We start from the raw sequence: 12050 nt of genomic DNA, 5'->3' as shown, positions 1-12050 counted from the left end.
GAGTAGATTGGTTGAGGAAATATAGCCCCATACAAATGGATTTCATTAAGATGGAAATGAAGATATCTGCTCCTAAAGGGCAGTTTATCACTTTTGTGGATGAAACTGTACCTCTTACTACTGTTACTGAAGTAACTGACCACACTGAGAAATTAGTGGAACAAGCTGTGTGTGGATTCTCCTTGTTTACTACTTCTGGTCCTCAAATGGTAGCAGCTGCTCAAGAAATTCTTGCTGCATTCAAACCACTATTGGATCAGTATGAGAAACTGTTTCAGGAACCTACTGAACTTCCACCAAGTAGGCCCTGTGATAATAGAATTCCTTTGGTAGAGGGAGCAAAAGTGGTTAACCAAAGGCCATATAGAATTCCTCAGCATCAAAAAGAAATCCTGGAGAAGATTATCTTGGAACTCCTGAAGAATGGTATTATCAGGCCCAGCACTAGTCCATTCTCCTCCCCTGTGCTGTTAGTTAAGAAAAAATATGGGTCATGGAGGCTCTGTACTGACTATAGAAAGTTAAATGCAATTACAATCAAAAACAAATATCCCATTCCAGTTATAGAAGATCTGTTGGACCAACTCAAAGGAGCAAAAGTATTTTCAAAAATTGATTTGAGAAATGGCTATCACCAGATCAGAATGGTTGAGGAGGATATTCCAAAAACTGCATTTGTAACTCATATGGGATTATTTGAGTATTTAGTAATGTCATTTGGACTTACTAATGGACCTCCTTCATTCCAGGCTTTAATGAATCTCCTATTTGGTCTTCTCAAGTTTGTAGTGGTATTCTTTGATGATATTCTAGTGTTCAGTTTTTCCATGGAAGAACATTTGAAGCATCTCAAGCAAGTATTTGATATATTGCAAGCAAATAAGTTATATGCCAAGTTAGAAAAATGTTCTTTTGGTCAGAAGGAGATTGAGTATTTGGGCCATGTCATTAACTCTGAAGGAGTTTCTACTGACCCTACAAAGATTGTGGCTATCAAGTCATGGCCTGCTCCAACTACTGTCACTGAATTGAGGAGTTTTCTGGGTTTAAGTGGATATTACAGAAGGTTTATCCAGGGATATGGGATAATCTGCAGGCCTCTCTTTGACTGCTTGAAGAAGGACCCTTTTGCTTGGGCAAAGGAGCAACAACAAGCATTTGAAGCACTAAAACAGAAACTCACTCATGCACCTGTCCTGGCCCTGCCAGATTTCAAAAAGCCATTTATATTGGAAGCTGATGCTTGTGGATATGGCTTGGGGCTGTACTAATGCAAGAGGGCAGGCCACTTGCTTATTTCAGTAAGAGTATTGGCCCTAAAGCTGCTGCACTAAGTACTTATGACAAAGAAGCTATGGCTATTATTGAAGCTGTGAAGAAATGGAAACATTATTTCTCTACTACTTCTCTAATAATCAGAACAGATCAGGAGAGCTTGAAGTACATCCAAGAGCAGAAAATTACTGAGGGTATCCAACACAAGCTGCTATTAAAGTTACTTGGATATAATTTTACTATAAAGTACAAGAAGGGCAAGGAGAACAGGGCTGCTGATGCACTATCTAGAGTAAAACATGCAGTTTCTGCAATATTTACTACTACTGCCTTGCCTACTTGGGTTAAGGAAGTAGTGAGCAGTTATCAGCAGGATGGCAAAATCAAGGAACTAATTGTTGAGTGTTCTGTGGATAAAAGCACTGGTAATGCTTATTCCTTTAAGAATGGTATATTGAGGTTTCACAATAAGGTGGTAGTGGGAAAAAGCACTAACCCGAGGCAGCAAATACTAGCTACATTTCACAACTCTGAGCTGGGTGGACACTCTGGTGAACGAGCTACTTATCAGAGAATAAAACTAGTATTTCATTGGCAAGGAATGAAGCAAGATGTAATCACATTTGTGAAAAATTGCCCTGTCTGCCAGTTGAACAAATCTGAACATACACCTTACCCTGGGCTGTTAGAGCCACTCCCTGTTCCTGATTTTGCATGGGCACATATTAGTATGGATTTTGTAGAGGGTTTGCCCATTTCAGAGAACAAAAACTTGATTCTAGTGGTGGTTGACAGGTTCATTAAATACTCTCATTTCATTGCTATGAAGCATCCCATCACAGTCCAGTCTGTAGCAAGAGCCTTCTCTGAAAATGTGTTTAAACTTCATGGCATGCCACTAGTTATTGTGACTGACAGAGATAGAATCTTCACTAGTAATCTCTGGCAAAAGCTTTTCAAGTCACTGAACATTAAATTGCACCTGAGCACTAGTTATCATCCACAAACAGATGGGCAAACAGAGAGAGTGAATCAGTGCTTGGAGAATTATTTAAGATGTATGTGCTTCCAAAAACCAAGGAAATGACATGGATGGCTGGCCTTAGCTGAGTGGTGGTATAACACCTTTTTCCATACATCTCTGAAAATGACACCTTTCCAAGCTCTTTATGGTTTTGCTCCTCCTATGGTGGCTGAATCAGCTCTGCCTGACACTATTTGTGTGGACAATGAGGATCTGTTGCAGAACAGAGAGCTAGCAGTGGAAGTGATCAAGCAAAATCTCTTGAAAGCACAAGCAAGAATGAAATTCTTTGCTGACAGGAACAGAAAAGAAAGAGAGTTGATGGTGGGAGAAATGGTGTATCTTAAGCTGCAACCTCACATACATACTTCTCTTAGTCTGCACAGGCACATTAAGCTACACTCCAAGTTTTATGGGCCATTCAAAATTCTGAGTAAAATTGGAAATCATGCATACAAGTTGCTCTTGCCTGAAGATTGCCAGTTGCATGACACATTCCATGTCAGTCAGCTTAAAAAGCATATTGGACCCAAGGTGGTGCCTTCTTCCAAACTTCCCCTGGTTGGTCCTGATGGGACAATCAGAATTGAACCTGAAACTATTCTGGAGAGGAAGCTAATTCCAAGGAAGCAAGGCAATATAAGCATTCTAGTAGTCAGATGGTTGGTGAAATGGGCAAATCTGCCACCAGAGGAAGCAACTTGGGAGGATTCAGCCTTTATCCAGAAAGCTTTTCCTGCATTCAGAGCTTGAGGACAAGCTCCAGCTTAATCGGGGGGTATTGTCAGGCTCAGTTCTTAAGTTCCCCTGTTCCTGCGTGTCAGTTGCATTGACAGCCGTCCATCTCAGATCCTACGGTCTCAGGGCCAAGCTAACGGTTCACTTAAGTGGGTTTATCTTCGATCAACCATCCAACGGCTTAGAAGACGCGGGAGAAGCTGTTCACCGTCCGACAAGTCATGTGCTTGCACTTTTCTGCTTTTCTGCTTTACAGCTACTGTAATGGCTATATAAGCCAGCTTTCCCTTTCATTCGAGGCATGTAATAGAATTATTGGGTGTAAACCCTAGCCGCCGGTGGCGTGCTACTACTTTCCCTTCCTCTTGCAATGAAAACCCTAGCTAAATTCGCCCAAATTCTTGTCTGAAACCTACTAGTTCGTGCTTAAATTCAGCACAGAGGGACTCTGGTCCTGACAAGATTACCCTACACACAACCGTCCAACCTTAATTCAGGGATGGAGAGATTAAATAGAAGAGAGAGATTAGAGACCGGACCCAACTGTTAAAATTGGGGGAGAAAAATTAGGGATAAACTGCACGCATGAAAAAAAAAGGAATAAACTTTGTTGTCAAGAAATAAATGCGTATACACACGAATCAATTGGGGGCAGGCAGGGTAATAGCAGATCGGTTTTTTATTATTTTTAGGAATAATGGAGAATAAGCATAGGAGTCCTCCTGTCGCACATGGCTGTTACAGGTATGCCGTTGTTTTTTCGACGATATACTGGTTTAAGCTAGGTCATTCTACGGATGTAGATAGATCATGGTTGCTGGTGAGTTTTTTTAAGGGATACAATGCTAGTCATCCTACGGATGTGGATATATGTCATGGTTTAATGTGATGAAAAACCTAACGAAAGATCTACATCATAATAATTTGATCCCATCAGATTAACGGTCCGTAAATTCTAATTAACGTGAGAATTTCTTTGGAGTCTGTAATTAGTGTGTGTGTGTGTGTGTGCGCGCGCGCGTATATATATATAGCATTGACACAACACTCAATGAATATGAGAGTATAGAGATAAAAAAAATATATCAAACCTTTTAGAGGAAAAAGTGGCATGGATCCCACCCAAAAGCATTAAGTGCTCACCTATGCACGGTACCTCCCGTGCATGTCTCACTAGATCGGGATCGCGCCTTGGCGCGAGGGTGCCGGTCACAACGTTTTGATCAAGCGGGTAATGCAAAGTTAGTATTAATACATGTACAACATATGCATTCATGTAATCCAGGTACGGCATATGCATTCATACATGATAACAATACAGTGAAGAAGAAACATTCAATTGTGATGAAAGCGAGGCATAGTGATGCTCATTATCGGCGTCACACTATAAGGCATGATCAATTTTATAGTAAGTTTGAAACCAAAAGCACAGCCACTCGACATGAACTTCGGTACCAAAAGCGCTATAATAGGAGAGGGGGTAATAAGAGCAGGATAGGAGAGACAACTACCGAGTCATAGCTACTAAGCATACTAATAAGTGTCTTCATTCAACTGGATTTAGTGACATGTTTCAAGCCATCAAAAGGAAGCTTTGTACAAACTAAACGTGTTCAAAGTAATACAACCTTATGGTGCCATCAACAAAAGGAAATCTTGGTTTCGATGCGGCAATTTCCTTCAAAAAAAGTTGAGCAAAACATGGCTAACAAAGAGCCCAACACATCATAGCCTGGATGTAAAATGTATCAAACAAGTGATGCACCTGTCTAAAAAGGGCGAGTTTTGTAGTGACCATCAAAAGCAGTAAATAACGATCACAGTAATCAAAACAGGGCAATTGTTATGGAACAATTCACATTGATTAAATACAAAATTCAAGACACGCAAAAAAATAAAACATGGAAGGGCAGAAGACTCACCTCAGGTACCCTACCTTTATCTCCGGACTTCAGGTACACAAAAAAACCTCACCGTAAGAGTTTACCCCCATTGCCGCAGCATGGTAAATTTCCATACCGCAACAACAAACATGCAGTTTCATAGCCAACAAGATTGACAATGCTGCTATGCATAATTGCTTTTGCTAATTTTGAATGTTCTATACTCATGATCAAAGCATGAATTGAATATTCAGATAGACTGCACCTCCCCTCCATAAATCACACACTCGAGTGTAAACATGACCATTATCTGAAACAGAGAAATAGGCAGGAGATGCATAAACCGCATGACACAGGGAATAAGTTATTTTTTAAATTCTCGGCAGAAAAGCACCACCGGCCACCCATCATCAATGAAGGAGCTAGTAAACTTAACAAACCCTAACCACACTACGAATCACAGCTGCCAAGGTATCATGCGTCATGAACTCAGCAACGAGCAGCCGCTCGCCACCCTCGTAGCATCATCCCATGAGGTTGGACAAGCGACCGCTCTGCAACAGCCCAACTGCCCTAGCCTCCTCCTGTGCATCCAAAAAAATGTCAGCAAAATTCAGTTCAGACTCCGCAGCAGAGGCCAGTCGAACGATGGTGCATACGAGGTGACGATCCACCCCCGTGAAGCAAAGCAAACCAAAGCAAGGGGCACGAACCACGAACTGGCGTGCGTCAGGCCAGGCGGAGCGGTCGAAGCGCTTGATGGCGACGGTGGTGCCAGAGCTGAAGAGGGTCCGTGGTAGACGGCATTAGGCTCCTTCTCGCAGTGCTCGAAGATGATGTGGTCCGTTGCGAAGCCATCGGTGGAGGCGTGTAGCTCGTCGAGGGTGTACTCCGCGAACACGGGCACGCCACTGCCGTCCTCCCCGATGACGCCATTCTCTGCACGGGCACAGAGACAAACAGGTGAGCATGTGTGTGCGTTGGGTCAGCAGCGGATCGAGCCCTCGACCAATCAGCAAAATGAGCCCAATGCAAGGTAAGCAAGGCATAGTCAATCCAGAGGATAATTGATTTCCATGGTCACGACAAAAGCAGGAAGGGGGGGAGGAGGAGCGAGCTGTGGTGGGCTAGCTGTACCTACTTGAGCTGGCCCCTCCTCTTAGAGAGGAGAACGATATGGTAGTTAAGCGTCTTCCAGGCGCCATCCTTGAAAGAGAGCTCGACGATGTCCTTCCTAGTGCTGGCCACATCGCCAGCCAGGCAACACTGCTTCTCCGCATTCAGGAGTGACTCGATCGCCATGTCGACGCTGTTGCCCTCCTGCCTCAGCACAAACGACCATCGTCACACGTGCGGTAATAGCACATCAGATTGGAAAATGTAGGCACAGGGACGATAACATGTGAAGCAAAGCAGATCAGTGTGTTACCTCGTGTAAAGGTTGTCACACATACATGGATTTCTTTATACAATTGAAAGTATTGTTTTTTAGGTGCGGTGGCAATTCTCTGAAAAGATCCATTATACAAAAAGTTAGATATTTCAATGTGAGGTTACAAAAAGAAAAGGAATACAGTGGGTCCCTGTACACCTAAGTATCTACATACATCTAAATAAATTCATATACCTGGTGAAGTGTGTAAGGCTGAACCAAAATGTAGAACAAAGGAGCTGCTCGATCGAGTATTTTCCAAGCCCAATTCATACCAACAATGTTTAATGGGGTTTTGAAGTTCTGATATTGGTCACGGCCATCTTCAATCAGGAGAAGCACCAAAATTAATTAAAGAAAACTTGCACATGTATTAGTACTATGAGTAACTCTACTGATTGCTAGCAACCTCTGAGATTATCCTAACAAAATCTCACCCAAGCAATCCGTTTAACTCGCATAGAGAAGAACCGTCGTTTCAGTGATGCTACTGGCTGGAAACTAATACAGAATTCAGTTTGCATGCATTTACTAATCAACATCTCTACGTATCTACACGAAATGCGCCATGGAGAAAAGCAGCTAGCTACACATGTATAGATCAACCGAAGGTTCCAAAGAGTAAGCCAGTAGTATTAGCAGCTCCCAGTAAACAGCAGACTATTTGATTAGTAATATAGTTAATTAATCAGTGTCTGAGATTAGAGCTAATGTATTGTCCGTCTATAGTCTGTACAGGTAGGGAATGCAAGATGAAACATGTGCTTCACCAGATAATCTAATGTGTTAGCATAAAGTTAAATAAATGATAATTAAGCATTAATTTCTCACCCAGCTGTTAGAAGAGTTGGCACTCCAATTACGATCCAGAGATATACTACCTTCACTAATTATCAGGTGGCAAAGAATTCCAAGTGCATGAGCCCAGCTGTAGGATAATAGACAACAGGTAAAGATGATTAATTACAGTTTACAGCACAAGAAATCACAAGCAAAGACCTGGCGAATGATAAAACATTTAAATTCAGATTGAATAAGCATCTAAATTCAATTAAAGATGACATACACATCACAGTCATTTAGCCATTACTTAATCATGTATACTGACATACATATTCAGATCATGGTAAGTCAAAACTACATGGATCATCAGCCAACTCATCAAGGTCCTGAACCTTGGTACGAGTAACAAAAACAACATGCCATGTTTCAGTAAAAATACAACTGAGCAGAGTATCGATTCTCAGTATAACCCACTGAATTTAGTTTGTCAATTAGGATAGCTTCAATTACTTCAAAGAAGATCCCAGTGCCTAAGCTACAAAATTGAAAACAAAGAACCTGTCATACACCCATTTCACTATATACACAAAGAATTGTAGACTTATGCATGCATTAAGTAGGCAAAAGTATGAGCAGCAGAGGTCACTTGTGAGAGATTAAGCAGTAAAGGCGAAGCATATGAGGCATACAGCGAGTCTGTGTATAGCATTTGTTCAAGATTACTATCCTGTTTATTCCATTAGACAGGAATACCGTGATGTTTAACAGACCATAGGCATCAGTGCAACACATGAACGCTCCCTAGAAGTCAAAGCGCCTGATGGCTTTCAATCTGCATCTTAAAGTGGAGGAGCTGGGCGGGTGGATGAGAGGGGGAGAGGTGGTGAGGAGTGGAGGTACCAGATCGAAACATGGACGAAATGAAATGGAGACGGCGGCTCAGATCTACAGCTTGGCATCGCCGGAACCCACGGCCGGAAGCCGTGGCAGTCCCCCGCCACCGCATCCGCCGACGACGACGCCGCGGCGGCTGCCCAAACACGGGCCACCAAGCCGGCGGGAGGGCTGGCCCTGCGACGAGGAGGGATCCGGTGCTGGGAGCACGGGTCTGTGCCAAGGTCCTGGCCTCCTCATCGCCCCCGTTTTTTCGAGTGGCCACTGTCTGTGGTGGTGCGGTCATATGAGGATGGCGCTGCTGGGCGGGGGAGCAGCGGCGGTACCGGCGGCGGCGCCCCTTCGGGAGATGCAAGAGGAAATAAGACTACTGTATAGTGTGCCGCTACTGTATAGAAAAAGAGCAGTAATTTAACAACCATATGAAGGCACCGACCACAATTTTCTCAGGCTACTGTATAGTGTGCATTGTTCTGGAGGCCATGATCCACCCATAAAAGAATCTCTGACCTTTCATGCCCCAAAATCGAACAAAATATTATGCACAGAATTATCCAAATTGCTACTAAAAGCTACCAGCCAACAGCAAGAAGAACAAAAAGAATTTCTTAGTCTTCTATATACAAGTGTTTAAACAGAACTTCTACCTGGCTTTTTAAGGGAAAAAGGTAAAAGAAAGGATGTAAGCTAGTACTTTAGCACTAAAAAGCAATGTTGCATTAGAATTGTAGGAGTATAGAAAAAACAGAAGAACCATCTCAATAGCAGAATTTTTCTACCATCAGAATTCTCACTACCATCAAGATCAAAAGCTCAGCTCGACAAACTGATTTAACTAATGCTAAATAAATTGATGATTTTCTCGAAAATTTCTCCAAGTAAACAACACACCTCTTGCAACTGTAGTTGTCAACTTGAATGAAATACTCGCAGCAGTCGACATGCCCGTTATATTCCCGCTATGACCATTCACCCGCCAACCTGCTGCAAGCCCACGACTGCACGGTGCTACTCATTTGTTTGGGAGATTGCAGACGCATCTGCGAGTCAACCTGTGCTCCAAGTGCATGTCTGCAGCTCCATGTTGTTCCGTTATGTTGACAGCATGTGCTTAGCTCAAGAGAAGGAGACATTATCAAGGGTGAGTGAATCATCATTTAATTATCAATACGCCATGATAACATAAAAAGGACATCACATTGCTGGAGGCATGAAACCAAGTGCCAGATTATACAGTTTCATATACACTTTTATGGTTTCATTCATATATCATATGGTGTGTCGACAAATGGCACTACTGCATGAGATGCATTAATTTTGAATATGCAAGTCTAGGACAGTATGCTACAGTAATAATATATGTCACTACGAGCTAATTTCCAGCATATTCAGTTAGCAGTTGGATGAGTGCTATTTTTTATCATCTCAGATTCCTATCAACATGTCATCCATAGTCCCTATTCCTATTAGGATGTGATTCTTCAGATGGACGAGTTTTCTACCTGCGCATAATTGTAACCCTGCCTTTATATTAGTATATATTCAATGATGGAATATGCCTTCAGATGCATTCAAACTTTACGTTGCTGACCTTCAAGTCGCAAATGAAAACAGAACGTACTGCTCGTTAACATAAAAATTAATTTGCGTATTTAGGAGATGTCCACAAATAACAAATTTTCTAATTAACTGGGAATAGAAGATTCAAGTAGGTAGGAGTAGATACGTATTAGAGTGATAAAGATTGGCATTAATGCATCTATATATGCTGCAAATCCTTTGTTTGAAGATCTGAAGTCAATTCAACATTAAAAGTGTGACCATCTAGACAACGTAATAACGCTGGGCAGTGTAATATACAATCTAGACATAGGTTTGATGTAATTCGAAAATCAGAAAGTCCAAACCTTGAGGAGCTGTAGGTCCATGGCCACCGGATCCGACGCGCCCGGACTCGCAGCCAACGGATCCGCGTGAGTGGATGAAGTACGGATTGGGGTTGGCCTCCTGCTCGACGACGCGGGAGATGAGGGCCTGCGGGCGGTCCAGCAGCGCGTCCTCCTCATCCTCGGCCGTCTCCGTCTCCTCGTCTGCCTTGTCCTCCTCCGGCTTGGCGGCGGCGGCGGCGGCGACGACGTTGGCCGCCAGCTGCTTGGGCTCCATCAGCGCGGGCGGGCTCAAGCCACGAGGCAGCGGGGGTGGGCGGGCGCGCGGTCTAGGGTTAGGGTTGAGTGCGGGAGCTGCCTTTGGGGACGGGGAGGGGAAGGTGCTCCTCGGCGACTCGAGCAGAAGGGATCTCGTGGGGAGGAGGGAGGCTCATAGGAGCGGTGGCGGATGAGGCCGGAGAGAGCAACGAGGGAGGAGAGCGGCGGCGCGAGGGAAGGGAAGGAAGGGAGCGAGGGCTGCAGAAGAGATCGAGAGAGGGAAAGGAGGGGAACGGGTGGCGCGGGCGAGAGAGGGAATCGAGCTAGGTCTCTCCCACGGTAGCGGGCGCCTCTTCTATAGGCAGGAGGGAAATGACCAAAATACCCCCGGCGGGGCACCAAAATAACGCGCGGTGGCACGGCCGTGCGGGACACCGCTCATAGGGAAATATATCCGACGGCTGTAGACGATGTGGTAAATATTGGACGGCCAAGACGATCCAGCGGCGAGATCGGACGGACGAAAGCGCACCAGGCAAACGATCGGACGGCCGAGAAGCTCTAATCGCTGAGAGAGCTCAGGCATCCCTCCCTCTCATATTTCTGGATAAGCCAACACTAACTGAATCCAACACAACACATTGAAACACAACACAGAGAAGCCACATGCATCCCGGACCGATCTTCACCTAAATACACGCATGCATGCAGATGAAGTGGCAACACAACTTTTATTTCTGGTCATCCTAACACACGAACAAGCATCCATCCGCTGACGGAATTAGCTCAGCAGTCCCGCTCGCAGTAGCACTTGCGCTCGACGTGGTGCGTGTTGCACTGGCCGCGGGGGAAGTTCTCGGTGCGGCACACGCTGGCGCAGTTGGTGTCGCTGAAGCAGGCGCCCTTGAACTTGTGGCTCTGCGACTCGCACGTCCGGGCCTCCGCCGTCTTCGTCGTCCCCATCTCTGCAATGCAACCACAGTCCACAATAAGTAAGTAAGTGCCGGTGAGTACAGATGCTCACTATCCATGGACGGGAAGGACGTACCTGTGGCGACGAGTAGGAGCAGGAAGAGGAGGAGGATGGCGGGCGCGGCGGCCATGCGGGGAGGGGACGCCATCACTCTCTACTCTTGTTTGCTTGCTTGCTTCACCGGAGATGCTAGAGAACCGAGCGGGCTCTCCGCCGTGCTGCTAGCTGTGTTTAATTAGCTAAGCAAAGCGAAGGTGGAGTGAACGCAAGACGAAGGAGAGGTTTATATAGGCATTGCACAGATAGAGAGAGAGATATTAGTGGTGGTGGATGGGTGTTTAGGCTGCTTAACAAAGATCGGTGAGATTCTCAGTGGTGGTGGATGGGCATGTACAGTAGGTGATCCCACGTTGCCATGGCAGGTGTCCGAGAAGTTACTCGAATCATATGCGTGCCGACATGGGAGTGAGTGGAGGTGTCGGCAGCATGTAGATGCTCACGACACGAGCAACGAGGCGATGCTTTTGCATGCGCCAACTTTGGTTCTACTCCCTCTTTTTCACTACACTACACTAGTGTCAAAAAAACGTCTTACATTATGGGATGGAAGGAGTAGGTTTGAATTGCCACACTTTGCCACATATTTTTGCCAATCTTGCCTATGATAGTTCATCAAATTGAGAGCCACAAATTGACAAGTCTAAGAGAATCTTGTCACACTTTTTGTGTGCATGCCATGTGAGACCCTAGTATGGCTTGTTTAAGGTGTGGCTTGAACCAAACACTCATCTAAGTTGATCAAACTTGCCTAACCTTAAATGTGACAATTTTTAGTAAAATTAGTCACGAACCAAACAGACGGGGCCTATGTATACTTTACCTGCCTGCCTCCCCTTAGCCTAGT

General features: G+C 44.6%; 1 protein-coding gene and 1 long non-coding RNA gene across 7 annotated transcripts; both read right to left on the bottom strand.

Moving 5' to 3' along the window:
- Positions 1 to 5152: 5152 nt before the first annotated feature.
- LOC123157904 (uncharacterized) lies at positions 5153 to 10364 on the bottom strand. Of its 6 annotated transcripts, XR_006479201.1 has the most exons (9): positions 9937 to 10364; positions 8921 to 9139; positions 8036 to 8369; positions 7184 to 7280; positions 6548 to 6675; positions 6350 to 6428; positions 6062 to 6240; positions 5634 to 5859; positions 5153 to 5504 (listed from the first exon to the last, which is right to left on the bottom strand). It is a non-coding gene; the product is annotated as an uncharacterized lncRNA (long non-coding RNA). The 6 variants fall into 6 exon arrangements; XR_006479203.1 differs by lacking the exons at positions 8921 to 9139; positions 9937 to 10364 and adding an exon at positions 7610 to 7670 and having other exon boundaries at positions 8036 to 8422; XR_006479198.1 differs by lacking the exon at positions 8036 to 8369 and having other exon boundaries at positions 8921 to 10346.
- A 359-nt stretch (positions 10365 to 10723) lies between these two features.
- On the bottom strand, positions 10724 to 11451 carry LOC123157903 (defensin Tm-AMP-D1.2). Its single transcript, XM_044576097.1, has 2 exons — positions 11222 to 11451; positions 10724 to 11138 (listed from the first exon to the last, which is right to left on the bottom strand). The coding sequence occupies exons 1-2, from the start codon at positions 11292 to 11294 to the stop codon at positions 10960 to 10962; spliced, it is 252 nt and encodes an 83-aa protein (XP_044432032.1). The 5' UTR covers positions 11295 to 11451; the 3' UTR covers positions 10724 to 10959.
- Between the last annotated feature and the right edge of the window lie 599 nt (positions 11452 to 12050).

Source organism: Triticum aestivum, chromosome 7B (assembly GCF_018294505.1).
Source record: "Triticum aestivum cultivar Chinese Spring chromosome 7B, IWGSC CS RefSeq v2.1, whole genome shotgun sequence".
In the NCBI taxonomy this organism is placed as follows: domain Eukaryota; kingdom Viridiplantae; phylum Streptophyta; class Magnoliopsida; order Poales; family Poaceae; genus Triticum; species Triticum aestivum.
The sequence above is the reverse complement of the archived record's forward strand: the minus strand, read 5'-3'. Positions and strand labels throughout refer to the sequence as shown.

What these genes read in the sequence shown, in the direction of transcription:
- LOC123157903 (XM_044576097.1), bottom strand. Translation starts at nt 11,294, where the DNA reads ATGGCGTCCCCTCCCCGCATGGCCGCCGCGCCCGCCATCCTCCTCCTC. An exon ending in GCTCCTACTCGTCGCCACAG is followed by an intron (nt 11,139 to 11,221) that starts GTACGTCCTTCC and finishes GTTGCATTGCAG; the next exon opens with AGATGGGGACGACGAAGACG.